This window comes from Chiloscyllium punctatum, chromosome 13, assembly GCF_047496795.1.
Source record: "Chiloscyllium punctatum isolate Juve2018m chromosome 13, sChiPun1.3, whole genome shotgun sequence".
Classification (NCBI taxonomy): domain Eukaryota; kingdom Metazoa; phylum Chordata; class Chondrichthyes; order Orectolobiformes; family Hemiscylliidae; genus Chiloscyllium; species Chiloscyllium punctatum.
In genome coordinates, this window is record NC_092751.1 from 89,261,740 (window position 1) to 89,287,107 (window position 25,368).

A 25,368-nucleotide genomic window follows, 5' to 3' on the forward strand; every position below is an offset into this window, starting at 1 on the left:
TGTTAGCATGTTTTGAGGCAGGTCAGGCTTCCTTCAGTGTAATGTTATCAAAATATAATGTGGACCTAGCAAGCGTGGAATTGTGTGTAGTCAAGATTGTCAACAAACACGGTCTCCAAAAATAGCCAGTTTAAGAACGGCAATGGAAAACCCGATGTCATGTGACATTTCTATCAGTTTGTCCTATAACAGCCTACCATTGAGTGGATGGTTGTAACAGAGCATTTTGCTTCAGAAGTTAATGGAAAGCTGGAAACAGAGAGACTCACTGGATCTGCCAGATAAGGTTCAGTGAGTAAATGATATCCAGGAAATCGTTTCTCATTGCTATAGGTCCTTTGCAGCACCATGAATCAGGTATAGATCATGGGATTCTGAGCGCACACTCTCATTAATTGCACATTGTTTTGGAAATGGAATTACTTCTCTCCATTCTTGCCAAGTGTACATTAACAGTTCATCCAGATGATGTTGTAGATGACACCAGGATTCCATCAATTTACAGCTTTATGATGGTTTAATGGAAAGGAATGTATTACTTAATTTTCTTTCACCCAAATGATGGTCTGCGGATCTTGAGAAGGGTGTAACGCATAACAACATCACCCACAATTCAATTACACTCCAGAAATTACACTCCAGTGGTTAGCACTGCTGCCTCACAGCGCCAGAGACCTGGGTTCAATTCCCGCCTCAGGCAACTGACTGTTTGGAGTTTGCACATTCTCCCCGTGTCTGCGTGGGTTTCCTCCGGGTGCTCCGGTTTCCTCCCACAGTCCAAAGATGTGCAGGCCAGGTGAATTGGCCATGCTAAATTGCCCGTAGTGTTAGGTAAGGGGTAGATGTAGGGGTATGGGTGGGTTGCGCTTCAGCGGGGCGGTGTGGACTTGTTGGGCCGAAGGGCCTGTTTCCACACTGTAAGTAATCTAATCTAAAAAAAAATCACTCCCTTGCGCTTGCAATTAATATTAGAATAGGGAGTAAGGGACTTTAGCCAAGGTTGAAAGGGTTGGGCTTGTTTCTCTTGAATCAGAGGGCAGTGAAGGAAGTTCTAATAAAGACATACAGGTTTAGATGGTATGGACAATGAAGAGCTGCACCCATCAGCTGGTACAGTGACTCAGGGATATTTATGATTTTGGGTGAGAGATTGAGGAGGGATTTGAAGAAGAAGTTTTTAAAGCCTGGAAATCTCTGCCCATGAGGATGGCAATAGCAGAGATGATCCATGGTTCCAACAGGAAATTGGATGAGTATTCAAAGGAAATAAATTAACTGAGTCACTGGATTAGAGTGAGGAATTTTTCCGTTGCCTCCGCCTCCGAGCTTACTTTCACAATCAGGATTCCCGCCCGCCTTCCGAGGACCCCTTCACCCACTTCCAACACACTGCATCCACCTGGACACCCCGTTCTGGCCTATTACCTGCCCTCGACCTCTTTATTTCCAACTGCCGCTGGGACATTAACCGCCTCAACCTGTCTACCCCCCTCCCCCACTCCAACCTCTCACCCTCACAACACGCAGCCCTCCAATCCCTCTGCTCCAATCCCAACCTCACCATCAAGCTAGCGGATAAAGGGGACGCAGTGGTAGTCTGGTGCACTGACCTCTATACCGCTGAAGCCAAACGCCAACTCGAGGACACCTCTTCCTACTGCCCCCTCGACCATGACCCCACCCCCCATCACCAAACCATCATCTCCCAGACCATACAAAACCTCATCACCTCAGGAGATCTCCCACCCACAGCTTCCACCCTCATAGTCCGGGAACCCCGCACTGTCCGGTTCTACCTCCTTCCCAAGATCCACAAGCCTGACCACCCTGGCCGACCCATTGTCTCAGCATGCTCCTGCCCCACTGAACTCATCTCTACCTACCTCGACACTGTCCTATTCCCCCTAGTCCAGGAACTCCCAACATAAGTTCGAGACACCGCCCACACCCTCCACCTCCTCCAAGACTTCCGTTTCCCCGGCCCCCAATGCCTCATCTTCACCATGGATATCCAATCCCTCTACACCTCCATCCGCAATGACCAGGGCCTCCAAGCCCTCCGTTTTTTCCTCTCCAGACATCCAGTACCCCTGCACCGACACTCTCATTCGTTTGTCCAAACTGGTCCTCACCCTTAACAATTTCTCCTTTGAATCCTCCCACTTCATCCAGACCAAAGGGGTAGCCATAGGCACTCGTATGGGCCCCAGCTATGCCTGTCTCTTTGTTGGCTACCGTAGAGCAGTTGATCTTCCGTAACTACACCGGCACTACTCCCCACCTCTTCTCCGTTACATTGATGACTGCATTGGCGCCACCTTGTGCTCCTGCGAGGAGGTTGAGCAATTCATCAACTTCAACAACACATTCCACTCTGACCTTAAATTTACCTGGACCATCTCTGACACCTCCCTCCCGTTCCTGGACCTCTCCATCTCCATTAATGACGACCGACTTGACACTGACATTTTTTACAAACCCACCGACTCCCACAGCTACCTGGATTACACCTCTTCCCACCCTACCTCTTGCAAAAATGCATCCCGTATTCCCAATTCCTCCGCATCCGACGTATCTGCTCCCAGGAGGACCAGTTCCACCACAGAACACACCAGATGGCCTCCTTCTTTAGAGACCACAATTTCCCTTCCCACGTGGTTAAAGATGCCCTCCAACGCATCTCGTCCACATCCCGCACCTCTGCCCTCAGACTCCACCCCTCCAACCGTAACAAGGACAGAACGCCCCTGGTGCTCACCTTCCACCCTACCAACCTTCGCATAAACCAAATCATCCGCCGACATTTCCGCCACCTCCAAACAGACCCCACCACCAGGGATATATTTCCCTCCCCACTCCTTTCCGCCTTCCGCAATGACTGTTCCCTCCGTGACTACCTGGTCAGGTCCACGCCCACCCCCTACAACCCACCCTCCCATCCTGGCACTTTCCCCTGCCACCGCAGGAACTGTAAAACCTACGCCCACACCTCCTCCCTCACCTCTATCCAAAGCCCTAAAGGAGCCTTCCACATTCATCAAAGTTTAACTTGCACATCCACTGATATCACTTATTGTATCCGTTGCTCCCAATGCGGTCTCCTCTACATTGGGGAGACTGGGCGCCTCCTAGCAGAGCGCTTTAGGGAACATATCTGGAACACCCGCATCAATCAACCACACCGCCCCGTGGCCCAACATTTCAACTCCCCCTCCCACTCTGCCGAGGACATGGAGGTCCTGGGCCTCCTTCACCGCCGCTCCCTCACCACCAGACGCCTGGTGGAAGAACGCCTCATCTTCCACCTCGGAACACTTCAACTCCAGGGCATCAATGTGGACTTCAACAGTTTCCTCATTTCCCCTTCCCCCACCTCACCCTAGTTCCAAACTTCCAGCTCAGCACTGTCCCCATGACTTGTCCGGACTTGTCCTACCTGCCTATCTCCTTTTCCACCTATCCACTCCACCCTCTCCTCCCTGACCTATCACCTTCATCCCCTCCCCCACTCACCCATTGTACTCTATGCTACTTTTTCCCCACCCCCATCCTCCTCTAGCTTATCGCTCCACGCTTCAGGCTCACTGCCTTTATTCCTGATGAAGGGCTTTTGCCCGAAATGTCGATTTCGCTGCTCCTTGGATGCTGCCTGAACTGCTGTGCTCTTCCAGCACCTCTAATCCAGAATGAGGAATGGGACTGACTGGATTGTTCTAAAGAGGCCTAGCATTGTATGGATGGGCTGAATGGCCCTCTTCTATATTGTTCTGACTCTGTGATGTCGATAGGATTGGCTATTTCATAGAATCCCTACAGTGTGGAAACAGATCATTCAACCCAACGAGTTCACACCAATTCTCCAAAAAGTAACCCATCTAGATCCATTCCCCGACCCTACATTTATCCCTGACTAATGCACCTCACCTACACACTCATGAACACTTTGGGTGATTTAGCATGGCCAATTCATCCAACCTACACGTTTTTGGACTGAGGGAGGATGCCCACGCAGTCACAGGGAGAACGTACAAACCCCGCACAGACAGTGGCCCGAGGCTGGAATTGAACTTAAGTCCCTGATGCTGTGAAGCAGCAACACTAGCCACTGAGCCACCGTGCATCATAGCAAGTGTCAAACCTCTGAACCAGAACATGTACTTATTCTATTTCCATCTCCCATTGTAAGAGTCGCATACCAGTCGCATTACATTGGGACTGATCAAGAACTTAAAGCAGGAGTGTCTAAGCTTTTTCTTCTTGGACGCCATAGTCTCAGGGATGCATAGAGTGGAGCAAATATCTAAGTCTTAAATGTACAATCCCATTAAACAGACAATGTATATTCAAGGCTGAGATAGATTTCAGTAAGGCAATAGGGTTAAGAAGAAAAAGCAGGAACGTTAGAAGAGGATTATCAGATCAGACATGATCTTGTTGAATGGTAAAGCTGAATGGCCTGCTCACAAAGCCCTTGGTCCTCTGCTCAAGATTCAAGATCCCACCAGTCCGAATTAGTATTTTTGCAATGAGGCCAATAGAACTGTGAGCTCATGCCTTTACAAATCTCTCGAGACACGTGTTTCAAACAGGTCAAAAGCAACAAATCAACAACAACAATGCACATTGAGCGTCCGACACTGCAGCATCATGGGCAACATAGAGAATTTGTGGTGTGTGGACTGCAGTTTGAACATTGCAGCAATAAATGGGTGCCCGGAGGTAAGGCTATTTTCCTTCCTAATAAGCCTCTCGCATTAATACATAGCAGCTTTAAAACCTGAGAACTAGTGAGTGAGAGAGAGAGAGAGAGAGAGACAGAGACAGAGACAGAGAGAGAGAGAGAGATGGGTACCTGATGGTTTAAATATTGGACACTCTGTGACACTCCATTTCTAACACATCGACTTCTTGTTTTAACCCAAACCTTTGTGTGGTGAATGACTAAACTTCTGTCCAGAAGCAGGACCACATTTTATGTATTTGAGGAAGCAGCTCCAAATTTAACCACAGTTTTACTTTCCAAACCTTTGGGCCAGATTGCCTCATGCTCCAGAAAATCCTCGCTTTTATGGAGTATATATATGGTCATTCAGCTGAAGCATGCCGGTGTCGATGGTCTGCTTGGGCAGCCTGCCATTCTTATCATTGAAATCTGTCATTGTAATCCTCCAATCACTTCTCCCTTGCATGATTATCCAGCTTTCCTTTAAATGCTTCCATTGTCTTCACTTCAACCACTTCCTGAGGGAGCAAGTTCCCCATTCTCTCCATTCCTTGGGTAGTTTCTTCTGTATTCCCAATTCGTGCCTATCTTATATCAATGGTCTCTAGGTTTGGTCTTTCCAAAAGAGAAACCATTCTTTCTGTTAGGAAAGTGAAAAGGCCCCTACATCTGTGGAATAAGGGCTTTTCCAATATACCTTGTGGGCCAAGAGGAACAATAATGTTTCTTCTTTCCCCAAACCAAGGCACAACAAACCCCTTCCAGCCTCTGTGTGATCCATGTAGGCTGCCCCAACCACTTCTCCATCTAACCTTATCAGCACAACCTTCAATTTCTTTCCTGCTGATGAATTTAAACCATAGTCCCCTTCAATATGTGTGAAACTGATTGTGCATCAATAGACTCAGCATAAAGATTATTCCAACTGTACAGCATTAACTTCCAACTGTGAAATTAAACTCAGGAAAGATACTAATTTCAGGCCGGAGGGAATGATTTCAGGGAGTGTAATCTAATTTTAGTCAGGAAGGAGATACTTGAATAGACTCATCAACCGCTTGAACTTCGAAAGATTTAAATTTCATTTCTTTAATTTAATCATGCCACCAGTCACCACTCCCCAAGGAGAGCTGTGCGCTGTAACGATAATTCTCTGTTGAGGAGCATCTATTTAAAGGTTGAAATGCAGGAGACTACATTGCAGGAATCCCCCGCACCAGTGCCAAGTTGCCCTTAAGAATTGGGCAGAACCTTAAATCAGGTGGCACCTTCTGTGGGTTCCTGCTTTAAGTCAAAAGGGGAAGTATTTATTTCATAAAATTGTGCCCAGGTAAATGTCAGAGGCACTGGCAACTCACGAGCAGCCCAGATTGCTTCATGGGTCAGGCACAAGGTGGATGGGAATGAAATGCATTTTGTCCTCCTCGTCTGAGGTTGGCATTGAGAAAAACATTCATGGGTGTGCAGCAGAAAAGACAGCCACTTTGGCAACGAAACGTTGAGCCGTTTACTTACTGAATCAAACTGAAGTTTTCAATGAAGAACTTTATTCGGAGGAACAGTGTGAAGTTCACAATTGTCGTTCTCTTTTTGGATTGGTCCTTCCATCCACTGGGTGCCACCTTGTACAGTTTGGTAAAATGATCAAGAAAAAAGAATTCCTTATCTGTAAAATAAAGGGAAGTGGGAACATCCCGGAGATTAGGACCAAAGAGCCGAAATTCTCAGGAGCGGCTGTTTTAGCTGCTGCGAGTGATGGACCTTGAATGAAACACAGATCTTTCTATTATAGTTCTTGAGAGGAACAGGTGAGTAGCGAGATAAAGAGCTCAGAAAGATAGTATGAAAGAGGGAGCTGGAAAGATTGACTGCAACCATATATAATTAGCAAGAGAGGGGATTGCAAAGATAGGGAGCTGAAAACGTGTTGCTGGAAAAGCACAGCAGGTCAGGCAGCATCCAAGGAACAGGAGAATCGACATTTCAGGCATAAGCCCTTCTTCAGGAAGGCCTGAAGAAGGGCTTATGCCTGAAACGTTGATTCTCCTGCTCCTTGGATGCTGCCTGACCTGCTGTGCTTTTCCAGCAACACATTTTCAGCTCTGATCTCCAGCCTCTGCAGTCCTCACTTTCTCTGCAAAGATAGGGAGGCAAACAAAGGGTGTGAAAACTGTGATCGCTAATTAGATAAAAAGAGGAGACAAAGGTTTACAGGGAAAACAGTAGAGGGCATCCCTGGTGACATCTTCTGACTTGGTACTAAGCCAAATGCACTGGCTTTAATTTTTAAACTAAGACAGGGAGCAGACTCTAGGTGTCAAGGGAAAGATCATTTTGTGTCCCTAATCAGTCTCTAATCAATTTAGCTTAGCTCATTTGGGTGCACTGTCACCTCTGAATTACACGGCTGTGTGTTCACACTACACTTAGGAACTAAACATGCAGGTTCAAGGGATATTCTGAAGCAATGCTGCTAAGTTGGAGAGACCACCCTTTCAATGAGATGTTCAATGAACATTAAATAGCCCAATGCACTATCTGAAGACCTTTCTCGATGCCTTTATACAGGGTTCCACTGGAACATCCATAGGAAGGATACATGGGCATTAGAGCAGGAGTAGTGTCGATTTACCAGAATTCTAAGGGTTAAGATACAAGGAGACCTTAAATTATAAAATATGATCCTAGATAATTTTGTCATTTAGAAGGTTAATGGGCGAGCTTTTAAAAATATTATGGGGAAAGTGGAGTTAATTGGAGAAGTTAGTTCCACTGGGTGTGGAGTTAGAGACAGGACTTCCCAAAGAGGGACACAGGACCACAAAATCCAAAAGTGTAATTCTATGATGCAGCTCAGAGCAAGGTACCACAGGCATGCTTCCATTCTAAATGACCTTATTGTCGTGTTCTTACTGAGGGGGGTCACAGTGGGAAAAGATGCACTGGCCTAAACATTCGAACCACATCTTTAAGAGCAAAATTGGGAAAATGATCTAGACACACAGAGGACGTTAGATGTTCGGAACTCACTTTGCAAACAGCATTTGGTGCTGAATTAATTGTTCATTTTATGACTGAGTTTAATAAATTTGTGTCAGTTAAATTATCATAGGGCAGTTGTAACGAAATGGAGTTAGATCAGCCATGAATCCCACTGATTGCAGAACATCCACAGGATCAGCTCTTGGTCACTCTTCACGTTATGGCTTGTTGAACCTTTACAAAATGCCTACATATCATTAAATTTCAAAGCAATCGATTGCAAGTGCATCAGGCTGTTCTGAGAAATGTAATCAGCTGCTGTTTCCCTTAGCACTATTCTTCTAAGCCACACCAAAGTCCATGCAAAAGGACAAGGAATCTCGATCTCAAATTACATCTAGCGCAATGCAAGTTTGCACAGCTTTAATCACATTGAGCAACTCAAACTGGACGCTCCTCCATAATCAATGAGTCACCACAGTGAGTTTCCGCCAATTGGACCTGTTGGTAAAGCATTGAGGAAGCTCTAAATCCTATCCACTTTTGGATGTTTTAAAAGATTTTAGGTTTTTGAACTTGCTGAGAAAATCTACAAATCTACACCAATGAAACTGTTAAATCCTTCTGTATGTTTTTAAATGACATTTTCACATTTTGAAATTGGGTCGCTGATGGTGGGATGAGACATTCTGATGAAAAATGTTTTTTTTGTGATAAACCTATTTTCAGCTCTATTAATAAACCAGCACCAGGTTACTTGCTGTATCAAGGGATATCTTTTTGATGCAAACTTGTTATGCTCTGAAACATGGCCTGATTGTACACATTCATGACAGATTTTACATTCAACAATATGCAAACGGCATTGTATGGAAGCCTGAGGAGAGAAATACTTCTCAAAATGCAAATAATTTTCTTTCATAGCCAATGCAGGATTACTTACCCATATTGTGTGAGTGCAGCAGGATATGCTAATGATGCAGAGATAGTAAGCCAGAATTTGCAACTTACAATCATTGCATTTTTAAAAAATACATTCAGTAAAGGCAAAACAACAAAAGCGCGAGTGCACTTGTGGACATCAGGTGAAGAACAGGATTACAGTGAGATCTACTGTCTTTGTTGCTCTTCTGCCAACACTCAATGTATAAGGTGAATGTCCGAAGCATGAGAATGTGAGAGTCTCATCAGATGTTTGGATACACCTACTGAATAACAGATGAGCATGAGCCATTGGGAGGTCACCTCACTTGTCTGGATGGGTGCAAGTCCAACACTAGAAGTTTGGTACCAAAGACAAAGCCACACCCTTGATTTTTTTTAAAAAATCATTTCTGGGATGAGGGCATCCCTGGCTATACTAGCATTTATTGCCCATCCCTAATTGCCCAGAGGGCAGTTATGATTGAACCACATTGTTGTGGGTCTGGAGTCACATGTAGGCCAGACCAAGTAAGGCTGGCCATTTTCTTCCCTAAAGAACATTAGTGAACCAGATAGGTTTTTCCTGACAATCAGCAATGCTCTCATGGCCATTAGGATTCTTAATTCCAGATTTTAATTGAATTCAAATTCCACCATCTGCCGTGGTTGGATTCAAACCCGGATCCCCAGAGCATTACCCGGATCTCTGGATTAACAGTCCAATGATAATACCACAAGGCCATTGCCTTCCCCTACAGTAGCAGCCCATTCCCACCTTTAGCATTCATTTCCTGCACCACCAATGTATAGTTGCAGTGGTGTGTTCTTCTGACAAGATTCATTGCAGTAAATCACCAAAGCACCTTACACAGCACCTTCCAAACCCCTTACCCCTCCAGCACAGTAAGAATATCTCCACCCAAAGGACTGCGGCTGTCCAAGACATTTGCTTGCCAACTTCTGCAGAGCAGCAGGGGAATTGACTATCAGCGTTGGCCTGGCCAAGGATGCCCACATTTAATTTATTTTATAAAACCCGCTGTTGTGAGAAGACGAGGAGAATGAGCTGAGACAAAAAGTGAGAAGAATGAAGGAAAGTGTACACTTCAAACTTCTGAACGTAGTCATGCGAGTAAATATTGCAAAACTATTCACACGACTTTTGGAATCTGATCATCTTCATCGTGGTTCCAATAATTTATGACTCACCCCATTGCCCAATCCCAAGAAAGGGCCTGCATTGTACTTCCTTATGAACAGAAGTTTATTGAGGGAAGACCTGTATCTGGAGTGCACACAGGTTAGCTTTTCTTATTGTATCTTCCACCAGATGTCCTCTGCCATCCATAAAATTTCACTTTCTTATTGGACTTGGGCTAGAGTTCCAGATCAGCACTAAGCCCATTCTTCAGGAGTGCTGCTTGAGAAGTTTTCAGTAGTAATGTTTTCAAAATTGCCTTATGCCACGATTATACTCTTGGATGAATGCGATATTCATTTATTTCCATCTAATTAGTTTGTGGAATGTTGGGCACATTCTCCAAATAACCTCACTTGCTGTTAAAAAACCCTACCACAGCTTGTATCTCCCTAATCCAGCAGCCTTTGTGACTGGATGTTTGTCTGAGCAGGGAGTTGGCCAAACCTGGGAAGATTAGGTATATTCAATGCCCACACACTCTGAAAATAAAGCCCTTACTTTGACTTGTCCCAATCACGTGTCTAATGGATGAATGATTTCCTAACTGGACACCCAAAAACAGGATTGGGTGCATTCAAACTGGACTGAGTGGAACAATACGAATCAACATTGATGCGATTCCACCCAGAACATGCTGTGGGTGCTGAATAACAAAGGTTGTCAGTGTGGTGCTGGAAAAACACCAGGCAGCATCCGAGGAGCAGGAGAGTCGACGTTTCCAGCATAAGCCCTTCATTCCTGAGGTGTCCTCAAAGCGTCAACTCTCCTGCTCCTCGGATGCTGTGCTTTTCCAGCACCACACTCTCGACTCTGATCTCCAGCATCTGCAGTCCTCACTTTCTCCTAACAGAGGTTATCAGATTAGACAGTGCTGGATAAGGTGCGAGTAAGATCACATCTGGAGGATTGTGAGCAGTTTTGGACTTCTTAATGAATCACAGATATGAGTTCATTGGAGGCATTTCGGAGAAGGTTGATCCATAGTTTGGAGGGAGTATCATTATGAACAAATGCTAAATAGGTTGGGACTGTACGCCCTTGAGTTTAGAAGAATGGGAGTTGTTCCCATTGAAACCTATGGAATTCTTAAGGGGCTTCATCGAGTAAATGCTGAGAGAATGTTTCCCTTCCTGGGAGAGTCTAGGACCAGAGGGCAGAGTCTCAGAATAAAGGAGTGCCAATTTAAGACTGAGATGTGGAGGAATTCCTTCTTTGAGGGTTGAGAGTCTTTGGAATTCCTTGCCACAGAGAGCTGAAGGGGGACAGTCCTGGTGTATATTTAAGGCTCAGACAGATAGAATTTTGATCAGGAGGGGAATCAAGGGTTAAGGGGAGAGGACAGAAAAGCGGGCATCAGGAGCATGAAATTAGCCATGATCCTATTGAATGGCAGAGCAGACTCGAGGGGCCAAAGGGTCTTCTTCCTGTTCCTGTTTCCTATGATTTCCTGGCCTTTTAAAAGAGTTATAACCTGTATTTGGCTTCTGAGAGCAACAATTGGATGTTGCACTTCAATAAACCTCAACCTATGACAAATTCAGTCTTGTTTTCTCACACAAATAATTTTGCCCACGCAATACTCAAAAACAAAACCTTGTTTGCCTGGCGTTAATTGAGAAAATAATTCAGAATGAGTCAAGCTCCCACATGACAAATGAATAGTCTGTCGCACTGCAAACCAAAACACCCTGCTCTGCCTTTTATCTATCGATGATGAAGCAAAATGAGAGTTCATAAGACTATGGCCCCGTTAGTAATATTCTCTGCTGTTTGGCCCAGTTCTCTTCCCACAGCAAATCAGCGAATGTTCAGCTTTCTAATGTGAAGGGAAAGGAGGGCAATCCAAAGATGGAGTGGCTACTCCACAATCAGCAGTGAAATCAGCTCATGATTGCTTTTAGAAAGAACAAACCCACTCATTCATTGGAACTGCGAGCAGAAGAGGACCATTCGATCCATCATATTGCTACTGGCTCTTTGAAAGAGTAGATGTGCTTCGTCCTGCAGCCCCATATTGTGACATCATAAAAACCCGCCAACCACTGAGTCAAATCAAAGCCAGGACCCGTCATAAACCACATCAATGAGCGACCCGATGTGTAGGGGATCCATGATCACCCATTCTCTGGGGAGTTTGGCTGCAAATGATCAGAAATGACCTACATTTAGCAGCAGATTCTGGGGCAGAGTTTTTTTTTCTTTATTCATTCACAGGATGAGGGTGTTACTGACTAAGCAGCCTTTATTGTCCATCCTAAATTGCTCAGAGGGCGGTTAAGAGTCAAAACTGGAGGTGTAGTGGACAGTGAAAAGGGTTACCTCAGATTACAACAGGATCTTGACCAGAAGGGCCAATGGGAATGGGCTGAGAAGTGGCAGATGGAGTTTAATTCAGATAGAACAGTAAAGTCCTAGGGAGTGTTGCTGAACAAAGAGACCTTGAAGTGCAGATTCATAGCTCCTTGAAAGTGGAGTCGCAGGTAGATAGGATAGTGAAGAAGGCGTTTGGTATGCTTTCCTTTATTGGTCAGAGTATTGAGGACAGGAGTTGGGAGATCATGTTGCGGCTGTACAGGACATTGGTTAGGCCACTGTTGGAATATTGCGTGCAATTCTGGTCTCCTTCCTATCAGAAAGATGTTGTGAAACTTGAAAGGGTTCAGAAAAGATTTACAAGGATGCTGCCAGGGTTGGAGGATTTGAGCTACAGGGAGAGGCAGAACAGGCTAGGGCTGTTTTCGCTGGAGCATCGGAGGCTGAGGGGTGACCTTATAGAAGTTTACAAAGTTATGAGGGGCATGGATAGGATAAATAAGCAAAGTCTTTTCCCTGGGGTCAGGGAGTCCAGAACTAGAGGGCATAGACTTAGGGTGAGAGGGGAAAGATTTAAAAAGGACCTAAGGGGCAACTTTTTCACGCAAAGGGTGGTACGTGTATGGAATGAGCTGCCAGAGGAAATGGTGGAGGCTGGTACAATTGCAACATTTCAGAGGCATTTGGATGGGTATACGAATAGGAAGGGTTTGGAGGGATATGGGCTGGGTGCTAGCAGGTGGGACTAGATTGGGTTTGGATATCTGGTCGGCATGGATGGGTTGGACTGAAGGGTCTGTTTCCATGCTGTACATCTCTATGACTCTATAACTACATTGCTGTTGGCCTGGAGTCACATGTAGGCCAAACCAGGTAAGGATGGCAGTTTCCTTCAAAAGGACATTAGTGAACCAGATGGGGTTTTCCACCAATTGACAATGGATTCATGGTCATCACTAGACTCTTAATTCCAGATACTTATTGAATTTATATTTCACCATCTGCCACGGCAGGATTTGAACCCAGGTCCCCAGAACATTATCTGGGTCTCTGGCTTAACAGTCCAGCAATAATACCACGAGGCCATTGCCTCCCCAAGAGTTTTGAGGGTGCACTCCCCTTCAGACAGCATCAAGGCCAAACCTCCATCTTTTATTGTCCACGGGTAAGTGGGCATGGTCAGGGGTGGGGCAGAGAAATGATTCTCCTCGTTGAAGAACCTAGGACATGGGGTCATCACCTCACAATAAGGGGCCAGCTCTTTAGGACTGGGCTGAGGAGAATCACTTGGAGGCTTGTGAATCTCAGGGATTCTCCACCCTGGAGTCTGGTGGAGGGTCAGCTGTTGAGCATATTCAAGGCAGAGGATGCTATGTGCATATCAGCATAATGTGGGAATACGGTGTTTAAATAAAAACTCAACTATGGCAAAGGGGCCCATTGGCTTCCTCCGGCTCCAATTTCTGCCATTCTTATGAAGGATTCGATTTCAACCAAACTTCAGTTGGAACTTCTGAATCCTTCGTAAAGATGAAAGTCGGATGATTGACTTGCCTCTGAATTGAACAATGAAACAACCATTTAGTCTATTCTTTGCTTAAAGAAGAGCCAAAGTAACATGGAAGATAGGAGCAGGAGGAGGCCATTCAGCCCTTTGAGCCTGCTCTGTCATTCATCACGATTATGGCTGATCGTCCAACTCAAACATGGGCAACGTATCAGAACAAGCTAAAAACAGATGAAGTTTGGACAATCGGCAGGCTTTTGATGCAAGACTCACCTTTTAGATAAGCAAGGCCAAAATAGAAATGCTCCACAAGGTTAGTGTAGGCCACCACCATGTCAAAGACATCACTGCCCTTAGATTTCACATCACATTTCACTTCCAAACACTGTCCATTTGGTATGATGACACTGAGCTCTCGCTGGGATAAATGTGCTTTTCCTTTCTTGCTCTACAAAGACAGGAGTTAATCCTCAATGAAGGTCTGATAAAAATCATGGACATATCAAGACAGCATATAGTGAATGATAGAGAGATGCCAGAAATATTGTCTAATTAATCATGAAATACCTTGGTGTCACAAAAGCAAGTGGAAGTGCAATGGCAGGGGCTGAATCTCCACCCAGTTTGCGGTTCAGTCAAAACAGAGAAGATAGGAGTCCTTCGAGCCTGCTTCACCATTCGATATGATCATGGCTGATCATCCAACTCTACACTTGCCTGCTTTCTCCCCAGACCCTTTGATACCTTTTGCTCTAAGGACTATATCTAACTTCTCCAAGAAAACATTCAATGCTTTGGCCGCAACTAATGTCTGTGCAGAGAATTCCACAGATTCATCATTCTCTGGGTGAAGACATTTTCAGTACTAAATGGCCTATCCTGTGTCCTTAAACTGTGACCCCTGGTTCTGGACTCCTTAGTTGTCGGAACAGTCTTCCTGCTTTTCCCCGTCTAGTCCGGTTAGATGTTTATAGGTTTCTATGAGATTCCTCCTCTCATTCTCCTAAACTCGAGTGAATACAGTCCAAAGTGATCCAATCTCTCTTCTTATGTCAGTACAGGCATCCCAGGAATCAGTCTGGTAAACCTTTGTTGCAGTCCCTCCATAGCCCAGAACATCCTTCCTTAGATAAGGAGACCAAAGCTACACACAACAGTCCAGGTGCGGTCTTACCTAAGCCCTGTGCAGTTGTAGCAAGACATCCTTGCTTCTCTATATCAATCCTCCGACAATGAATATCAACATACCATTTGCCTTTTACATGACCTGCAGTATCTGCATATGTACTGTCAGCGAATGGTATACAAGGACACCCAAGTCTCGATGAACGTCCCCCATTCCCAATCTATCACCATTCACATAATAAACTGCCTTTGAGTTTTTTTGCTGAGTTCCTTTTTAAAGCTGTCATGGGATATGGGCATTGCTGGCAAGGCTAATGTTGTCGATCCCTAATTGCCCTTGGGCTAAATGACGTGCCAGGCCATTTTAGCTGCGAGTGCAGTGTCAGCCATATTGCCTGGAATCGCATCTCGGCTAGTGACGTGAGCAAATGCTAATGGCATCACAGAATTGCAACTGTTCTTTGAAATTATTTTCACGATGATTTAAAACCCACATATATTTTTAGCCAGTCCCATGGTATGGCTGGACTGGAAAGTGATACGGATTCTCATAGAATCTCCACAGTGTAGGTGGAGGCCATTCAGCCCACTGAGTTTGCACAGACCCTCATCTCTGGAAACCAGCATTTACTGGAGCTAAATCACCCATGTCTGCACATTGTGTGGAGAAAAGGGGAGCATCTGGAGGAAACCCACACAGATACAGGGAGAAGGAACAAACTACACAGACTGTCGCCTGATGGGTGAAATCAAACCCAGGTCCCTGGTGCTGTAAGGCAGCAGTGTTAACCATGGAGCCAGCGTAAAACACTCACTAACACCACTGTAAGGCAGCAGTGTTAACCATGGAGCCAGTGTGAAACACTCATTAATACCACTGTAAGGCAGCAGTGTTAACCATGGAGCCAGTGTGAAACACTCATTAATACCACTGTGAGGCAGCAGTGTTAACCATGGAGCCAGTGTGAAGCACTCATTAATACCACTGTGAGGCAGCAGTGTTAACCATGGAGCCAGTGTGAAACACTCATTAATACCACTGTGAGGCAGCAGTGTTAACCATGGAGCCAGTGTGAAGCACTCATTAACACCACTGTGAGGCAGCAGTGTTAACCATGGACACCACTGTGATGGTCAGCGAGGACCTGGATGCACTCCCAGAGTGTTCAAAAAGAATAAAACCAATTGTCACAGAGCAGAGAAAGAACCTCAGGCTAACCTAGAACTTTTTTAACGAAAGAGGACAGAAATGACCCTATCCGAGAGCAACATGTCTCACGTGCACTCAAACACATGGTCAAGGTAAAAGGCCATTTGCATTGTCGAGGCAAGGACGAGAGCACTGCAGTCAGAGCTGAGGCCTGTATTGAGGCTGTGATGTGTTCAATCTGGCTCACAGCCTGGTTTCCTCAGGAACTGAGTGTGGGATACAGAGCTGAGTTGTGGGGCACCACTCTAACCACTAGTGCTGCTAAAGCCACTGTCATTCAGTTTTGTTGGCAAACACAGTGCATTAGTAATGTGCAAACAGAAAATGGCCAACTGAATTGACTTAGATTTACTGTCATATGTACTCACATGAGCTTACAAGTTATCACTTATAGTGCAATTTTAGGTACATAGGTATCTCGGTACAGATTCTTGAGACAGGAAAAAATGAGAAAAATAAAGAAATAAGAAGTCCAGCATTACAGCAATTTGAAGGTACAAAATGATAGAAATAACTGAAAAGACAAAAGAAATAAAAAGCTCAGCATAGCAGTGCTTCCACCATATAACAAATATAATAACAGGAAATGACATCACCAATCCAAGGAAACTTAAACACATAATTAGAAAGCGGGCCATACCACCAATGCTTCACTGGAGGCTCACTGATGATGTTACCTAGTTTGGTGACGAAACCTCTGAAAACAAACCTTCCAGCTCAGCCAGCAAACTTACATCTATAAATAACAAAGTCAGACAGTAAACTGGATTGCTCACCACAATGGAGCCAGGTAAATCTAAAGGCATCGCAGGGTCACCAGCCACTTGAACAAACTCTGGTCCAAAGTATCGCTGCCAAAGAGAAAACACATCATCAAATTACACACATTGTAAACAGGCCTTTTGGTCCTTTGAACCTCTGTTAGCCCTTTCTAAGAACAATTCAATTAGTCCTTTATATCCAATTCTAGTTTGAAAGTTACCATTCAATCTATTTTCACTGTCCCCCTTTCAGGTAGCACATTCCAATTCTGCGATTTAAGGTTATTCAATAATGCAGAGTCAAGCTACAAGACATCATAGCAACACAGCAGTTCAGCTTCTGATAGACTGATGATTATTTTAGAGTTTCAGAAAGTCAGGCATCTGGAGGAATGGACATGCCGTTTAACAGGTGTGAGCCCTGATACGTGGACAGGATACTGTTGGTGTAGTCGGAGGCAACACAACCGTCTCAGCAGCGCCACCAGGAACACTGGCCACTGCTTAGATTGCATCCACCTAAGCCGCTCAACAATGGACATTGTCCTGATGGCAGGTGGAGTGGGTTTGGGAACACTGGGGCCAGTCAGAGAGCCTGAGGGCAGGAAGTGGTGGGCAGCTTACACTGTTGGCACTACAGAGTGCCCTGAACCTGTGGGATCACTACCACAGTTTGTCCAGCAGTGTGTACATGTAGCTGGTAACTGATCTTTGGGCAGGTGGGTTAGTTTTCACTTTCCCCATCATTGACAAGATGCCAGGTTTTCAGAAGGGTGATGGGCACTCAAGCGACTCCCACCCTCCCTCATGATTTTTGTTTTGGATCTAGCACCTCCAAATTTAATGCTTAGGCTCCACACAAATTCAGTCCAGTGAGCCTATCATCACACGGTTTTGTCAGGAATTAATGTTCCAATATGTCCCTCATTCTGCAACAACATGTTGTTAGGGATATGGCAGCTCTGCTGCTGAGTGTGTTCAAGATGGAGGTGAATCGATTTCTAGATAGTGGTGACATGAAGGAAAATCTAGACAGTTCAGGAAAATGATGTTGAGGTCAATGATTAGCCATTTGCTGTTTGGAGGAGCTTGTTTCTCTGCATTGCAACAGACAATTGTGAATAGCAGCGCAGCCTCCAGTTTCATAACCAATAGTGACATTATGGTCAATAGACAAGGAGCACTCAAACACAAGATTCAAGTAGGGCGCCCACACTCTTTGGTGGTCTCCTTGACGATTGCCGTCCCTTTGTACTGTTAACCAACAGAGTTAGCCTGTTTCTAAAAGAGGAGAACAATTCTGCCGAGAATGTTGATCAGGGACAAGAGCGCAATGGTGAGGATTGCTTATGACTATAATCCTAGTCGTGTCAGCAATGGTGGCACTTACAAGGAACCCGATGGTCAGTGAATTAAATGAAGCTCCGGGCACATTTCTTTTTGAAATTAAAATCTCTTCTTGCTGGAGCCATGCCTGTGAATTTGCTTATCTCAAGAAATATCTTATTCACTGAGAGAAATTGAAATGATCCCATTCTGCACTTTGAAAGAAAGAGGGACATTTATGGATGTTTTCCATGTGTAAAGTCACCACAGACTTAGAAACTAAGGGCTGCGTCCTGCTGAGATGACTGGTGGTTCAGCTTAACATGTGAGTTGCAGCTCAGAGCACTATACAGGAAATGAAATACATTTGAAGTGTAGTCACTGTGGCAACGTAGAAAATGCAGTGCCCAATTTGCACACAGCAAGCTCTCACAAGCAGCAATATAATAATAAGTAAACAATCTGCTTTTGTGATGTTGATTGAGGGATAAATATTCCCTGGGGATGGCTCCACCACTTGTCATCAGATCTTCTTACATCCACCTCAGAAGACAGACAGGGTGTCAAAGTGACACCTCACCTGAAACACAGCACCTACAGCGCTCCCTCAGTAGGGTACTAGAATGTTAGCTTTGATTTGTGTGCTCAACTCCTGGACTAGGACTTGAACCCAGAACCTGACAACTGAGAAGCAGGAATTAGCACAGATGTAAATGGAGATCAGCTTAGAAAATCCCCCTGTGTAGCTCTCTTAAGCACTAGAGTCATAGAGTCATAGAGATGTACAGCACAGAAACAAACCTCTTTGATCTAACCAGTCCATGCTAACCAGATATCCTAAATTAATCTAGTCCCATCTGCCAGCATTTGGCCCATATCCCTCGAAACCCTTCCTATTCATATACCCATCCAGATGCCTTTTAAATGTTGTAATTGTATCAGCTTCCACCACTTCCCCTGGCAGCTCATTCCTCATATGCACCACCCTATCCATGAAAAAAACTATCCCTTAAGTCCCTTTTAAATCTTTCCCCTCTCACCTTAAACCTATGCCATCTAATTTTGGACTCCCCTACACTGGGGAAAAGACCCTGACTATTTACCCTATCCATGCCCCTCATGATTTTATAAACCTCTATAAGGTCACCCCTCAGCCTCCAATGCTCCGGAGAAAACAGCCCCAGCCTGTTCAACCTCTCTCTGTAGCTCAAACTCTCAAACCCTAGCAACAGCTTTGCAAATCTTTTCTGAATGCTTTCAAGTTTCACAACATTTTTTCTGTAGCAAGGAGACCAAAATTGAACATAGTATTCCAAATGTGGCCTCACCAATGTCCCTGTACAGTTGCAACATGACCTCCCAAATTCTCAACTCAATGCACTGACCAATAAAGGCAACCGCACCAAACACCTTCTTCACTACCTCATCTACCTGTGACTCCACTTTCAAGGAACTATGAACCTGCACCCCAGGGTGTCTTTGTTTGGCAACATTTCCCAGGACCTAACCATGAAGTGCTTAAGTCCCTGCCCTGAGTTTCTTGACCAAAATGTAGCACCTCGTGTTTATTCAAACTGAACTCATTGTATTCATGCAACTCTTCACATTAGCTGATGTGTAGTCTGCTGTGTTGCACTGCCCTTGGTAAAGATTCAGTGAAGAGGCGACTGAATTAGATTTTGAGAACTATGTGCAAGGAACCACATGGGCAAAAAAATGTAAGCGCAGCACACTCTGTTCCTCACGTTACGGAGACCAAGTGGAAAGCTGAATGGGAGTCTTACCTTTCCTTTCTGCTGCAATGAACAGGCGACAGAAACAGCTCTCTGAGGAGGATTCTTTGCCTCGTTCAGAAGTTCGGTTTCCAGGTAGGATGCAGCACTCTGGGATAGTTCACTCTCCTGCTGGATTCCACTGGAGCTTGTACTTAATGTACTGAGGGACCTATTGAAGTAAAAACAGCCAGACGTTCTCCAATCATTCAACAACAGCATCAACTTCTATTTATATACCAAGGAACCTAGATTAGTCGAAGGACACGGGCGGGGAGTGTTTCATACGGTTAGTCAAATGCCGGATAATCGAGTGCTGGATCATGTAGTTAGCCGATCATCGAGCCCTTGTGATCTTGTTCAGCTAATCCGAAATTTGGTTAATCGAATGCCAGATAATCGAGGTTCCTCTGTAATGCCTTTATTATAGGCTTCACAAGAAAGGGATAACAGACTTTGGCTAACCCTGTGACACGTGAAAGTATACTGACTTATTGAAACATTCTTTTAATGGATGTGGGCATCACTGGCTAGGCTATTATTTGTTGCCAATCTTTATTTGTCGTTGAGGAGGTGTTGGTGAGTTGTCACCTTGAACTACTGCAGTCCTGGGGGTGTAGGGTCACCCACAGCACTGTGAGGGAGAGAGTTCAGGGTTTAGACCCAATAACAGTGAAAGCAGGGCAACACTGTTCCAAGTCAAGATGGTGTACAACTTGCAGGGGATATTGCAGGTGGTGTTCTTATCTATCTGTTCCCCCTTATCCTTCTGGATGGTCATGGGTTTAGAAGGTGCTGTCAAAGAAGCCTTGGTAAGTTGCTGCATTGCATTTTGTAGGTGGTGCAGTTTGCATGTTCTCCCTGTGTCTGCATGGGTTTCCTCTGCTTTCCTCTCACAGTCCAAAGATGTACAGGTCAGGTGAATTGGCCATGCTAAATTGCCCATAGTCTTCAGGGATGTGCAGGCTACGTGAGTTAGCCATGGGAAATGTGGGATAATGGGGATAAAGTAGACAGTGGGTCTGGACGGAATGTTCTTCGGAGGGTACATGTGAGCTCAATGGATCAAACGGGCTGCTTCCACACTGTAGGGATTCTATGAATCTATGATTCTACGCACTGCTGCTTCATTGATGATGGAGGGAGTAAATGTTAAAGTTGGTGGATGAGGTGCCAATCAAGCAGGCTGCATTTTCCTGGATAGCTTCAAGCTTCTTGAGTACTGTGGACATTGCACTAAGTGAGGAATATTCTATCAGTCGCCTGATTTGTGCTCTGTAGTTGGTGAACAGGCTTTGGGGAGCCAGGAGGTGAGTTACTGACTGCAGTACTCTGAGCCTCTGGTCTGCTCTTGATGCCAGTGTATCTATTTGGCTGGTCCAGTTCAGGTTCTGCTCCTGTTAACTCTGAGTCTAGGGATAGTGATCTCCAAGGCGAGATGACAGAATTTTTCTTTGTTGGGGATGGTCATTGCTTGGCATCTTTGTGGCATAAATGTGACTTGAAATAATATTGTTGCAACTGTTCATTCAGGTGTGAGAATTGATATTTAGAGAACACAAATTTAATATTCTTTTTCATTCATTCATGGGATGAGAGCATCACTAGCATTTATTGCCCATCCCTAATTACCCAAAGGACAGTTAAGAGTCAACCACATTATGGGTCTGGAGTCACGTGCCAGCCAGACCAGGTAAGGATGGCTTCCTTCCCTAAAGGACATTAGTGAACCAGATGGGTTTTTCCAACAATAGATTTGCAGTCATCATTAGATGATGATCTGATGATGGGTTTGAAAAATCCCACTGCATTATTTGAAAGAAGAGTTTGGGACCCTTAACCTTTATTTATCTATCACTCAACACACTAAAGATAGATTATTTGATTGTTACTGCATTGTTTTTGTGACAGCTTGCTGTGCACAGATGGGCTGTTCAACTTCCAACAATGACTACATATCAAAATAGAATTTTGTTGGCTTTAAAATCCTAAAATTAAACTCTTAATTACAGTTTTTAAAAAAAATTACATTCCAATTGCACCATCTTCCATGGTGGTCCCAGAATATTATCTGGGTCCAGCAATAACACCACTCGGCCAACCCCTTCCCATCATTGACAAAGGCACCAGAGAACAGATGAAGAAAATGTTTTTCACACAGCAAGTCAAGATTCGCAAATAACAGCCAGAAATTCTGATGGAGCACATTCAATGGTAGCCTTTAAAATTTAATTTGCCATTGACTTGTAAAGGGAAGAGGTAAAAAACAAGGGAGTGTGGAGAAAATCCAGGGGACTGGGACTAATGAAACAGTTCCTTCATGGACTTGCAAGGTATAATTGCCTACATCCTACGTTGCACGATTCTCTGACTATTTTTAATAGTTCAAACTATTTTTATGTTTTCTTTGCTGTGGGCCACTTATCACAGAAATGTTCAAGACACCTTCAAACAAGACTCAGTAATGGCTGCTCCTGACAGACATCTCTCCTTGTCTACATTTTCTGTTTCTCTACAAAGTACAGTCATGAAGTCAGATTCTGGGATTTCAGTTATTAAATTGACTGCAGCCTCACAAGGGGAGACTTTTTTTTCAAATTTATATACAAGGGAGCGCTTCAGCTCAGTCACAGAAAAGGGATCTTAATAACTAAAAAAAACAACTTTTCTTCTGCTTTTACATTTGAACACAACGAGGTAAATAATGTAATAACTCTATCACTATACTAATTCAGAGGTTTATAATTCATCCCATTTTCCAAGCAATCCCTCGGCCCTTAGGAACTAGAATGTTCCTTTTTTAGAATTAGAATCCCTACAGTGTGGAAACAGGCCCTTCAGCCCAACAAGTACACACCAACCTTCCAAGGAGTAACCCACTCAGACCCATTCCCCTACTCTATATTTACCCCTGACTGATAACCTACACTATGGGCAATTTCCCATAGCCAATCCACCTGACCTGCACATCCCTGGATTGTGGGAGGAAACCAGAGCACACAGACAGACACAAGAAGAATGTGCAAACTCCACGCAGACAGTTGCCCGAGGGTGGAATTTAACCTGGGTCCCTGGTGCTGTGAGACAGCAGTGCTAGCTACCGTGCCACCCATACTTTACTTTTATAAAATCGAGATAATTTTACGAGACAGGAGCTTCTCAACCTCCCCACAATCTGAGCATCTGAACAAACTCAATATAACAATCTGTGAACAAATGTAGCGAAATCAAACTGTATGCTGGCTTCGTTAAATATCCACCAACACTGACAGATTTGCTGAGTTTTTCCAGCACTTTTTATTTTTATGACAGATCTTCAGCATCTATGGTATTTGACTTTTGTGTTACTGACTTTACATCTGCACGTTAATAAAACACTGATTGTGACTTGTTATGGGTGCCCTCGAACCATTGTTAGCTTTTGACGCAGTGGTATATAATATCTAAAAGCAATGATAAGTCAGCACTTTGCATTTAGTTAAGGCCACTGTTCAATTCAAAATAACAGGATTGCACATAATTTTAATTCATGCACTTTCCAGTGGTAGACTATTAGCTACATTTTCTCAATTACTTAACAGCATTTGTGAAATTCTATAGCATTTTCAAGCCAATGAAATATTATTTTTAAGCATAGTCATTATTGGAGGCTGGACTGCCCATCTGTACAAAGCAATCTTTCTCAAAAGCAATGTAAATCTTCAGTGTGCTGAGTGAAGGATAAATATTAGTACGAATAATGGGTATTAGTTCCCCATTCTCCTTTTAAATAAGCGACGGGATTTTTCAACGTGTACCTGAGAGGGTAGAAGAAACTTCAGTTTAATGTCTTGTCTGACAAACTGCACCTCTGACAGAGCCTAGACTGAACCCTATTACAGGTCACCTTCGCCACTCCCTTCGGAGGGCCAATCTCAATCTCTGCAGCTGAGCACGAACCCACATCCTTCTGAACCAGTCCTGCCATCTGATCCACAGCTAACATCCAGATAAAATCATAGAGGTCTACCCGATGTGTTAATATGAAATCTCCCAATTAAATTTAATTAGGTTTGGAGATATGCCCTTGGAAATTGATAAGCTCATGTAAATCGGGAGTCAGAACTGGTTGTTATTAGCCAATGGGAGAAGTTAACCCTGTTGTGTGCGGCCCAACACCACCCCCACCCCCGCATTGTGCTTTCCTGTATACAATCATAAACTCGGACACGTGCATTTATTTTCAATGTCTTCTGAAATGGCGGTTCGCAAGGAACAGTAGCTTCTCTAAGGATCATCGTTTTAAAGTCTTACAGGTCTCCAGCACAGAAAAAAGGCCCTTCAGCCCATCAAACCAGTACGGGTGAAAAACAAACACCTAAGTATTCTAATCCAATTTTCCAGCCCTTGACCCTTTGCCTTGGCAAGTGTACATCGAAATATTTCTTCAATGTTATGAGAGTTTCTGTCTCTATCACCCTTATAGACTGTGAGTTCCAGATTCCTCCCACCCTCTGAGTGAAAAACGAAATTCCCCCCCAAACGTCCTGTTCCTTCTTAATTATTATGAATTATTTTGTTGAAGTGGGGAGCTGGGGGGGTGGGGGGGGGGGATTGGAGTAGGACGATAGCATGAATGTGCAGCTATCTAAAGACCATGATTTCAGTTGCCGATGCACTCATTAGATTACACAATTTTTACCAGTTGATTCTAACAGTAGAGAACCCCCTATCTTCAACAATACCCCTTGGGGAAAATACCCTTCAACAGCAAGGATAAAGAGTAACTGTGATATTTCTCATTACAGTCACTGATCAATCCAATAATTGCACCCTATTATACAATCATTTAATTTTCTGACATCTTGTCTGTGGTAATATAAATCAACAGGGAGATGGCAATGGTTAATAATCATTAATTTAATTTAATCGTGTTGATCATAAATAATCAGAGTAAAGCTTAAATAGTTTGGAAGTGTCTCTCAGATTGTCCAATTGAATTAGTATCAGAACTTCACTAGCAAAGGTTTATTTTTAACATTAGATCGCCTGTGGCTTTCTCGCACTGAATATGGAGCTGGGCTGAATTTGAATAGCTAGTGTGATGCTAATTTGTACCATGCGTTAGACTCATACATTCTCTTTCAGAGAACGAGGCCATTCATTCCATTTCCCAGCACCAGGCAATATTGGTGTGCCTAAACCCAACTCATTCTAGACATTGTTGATGTCTCTTGCATACAATTGAGTTCTTCTGAAGCAGTCCATGCCCATGTGTGGCAAAACCTGAAAAATATCCAGGCTTGGATTGATAAGTAGCAAATAACATTTGCACCATACAATTGGCAGGTAATGACCATCTCAAACAAGTGAGAGTCCAACTTTTAAAAAATTTGTTCATGGGATGCAGACATCATTGGTTAAGCCAACAGTTATAACCCATCCCGATTGGCCCAGAGAACAGTTAAGAGTCAACCATATTGATATGGATCTAATGTCATATACAGGCCAGACCAGGTGAGGATGGCACATTTCCTTCCCTAAA

General features: G+C 44.2%; 1 protein-coding gene across 7 annotated transcripts in view; it reads right to left on the reverse strand.

The window, feature by feature from the left end:
- The window catches only part of ptpn20 (protein tyrosine phosphatase non-receptor type 20), a 436,259-nt gene that overhangs the window by 233,081 nt on the left and 177,810 nt on the right, over window positions 1-25,368 (reverse strand). For all 7 annotated transcript variants that reach the window (XM_072583170.1, XM_072583173.1, XM_072583172.1 and 4 more), the window contains 4 exons: window positions 19,857-20,016; window positions 16,762-16,836; window positions 13,924-14,098; window positions 6,239-6,389 (listed from right to left, as the gene is read on the reverse strand). In XM_072583170.1, the coding sequence (XP_072439271.1) occupies window positions 6,239-6,389; window positions 13,924-14,098; window positions 16,762-16,836; window positions 19,857-20,016 (561 nt within the window). The remainder of the gene's footprint in view (window positions 1-6,238; window positions 6,390-13,923; window positions 14,099-16,761; window positions 16,837-19,856; window positions 20,017-25,368) is intronic.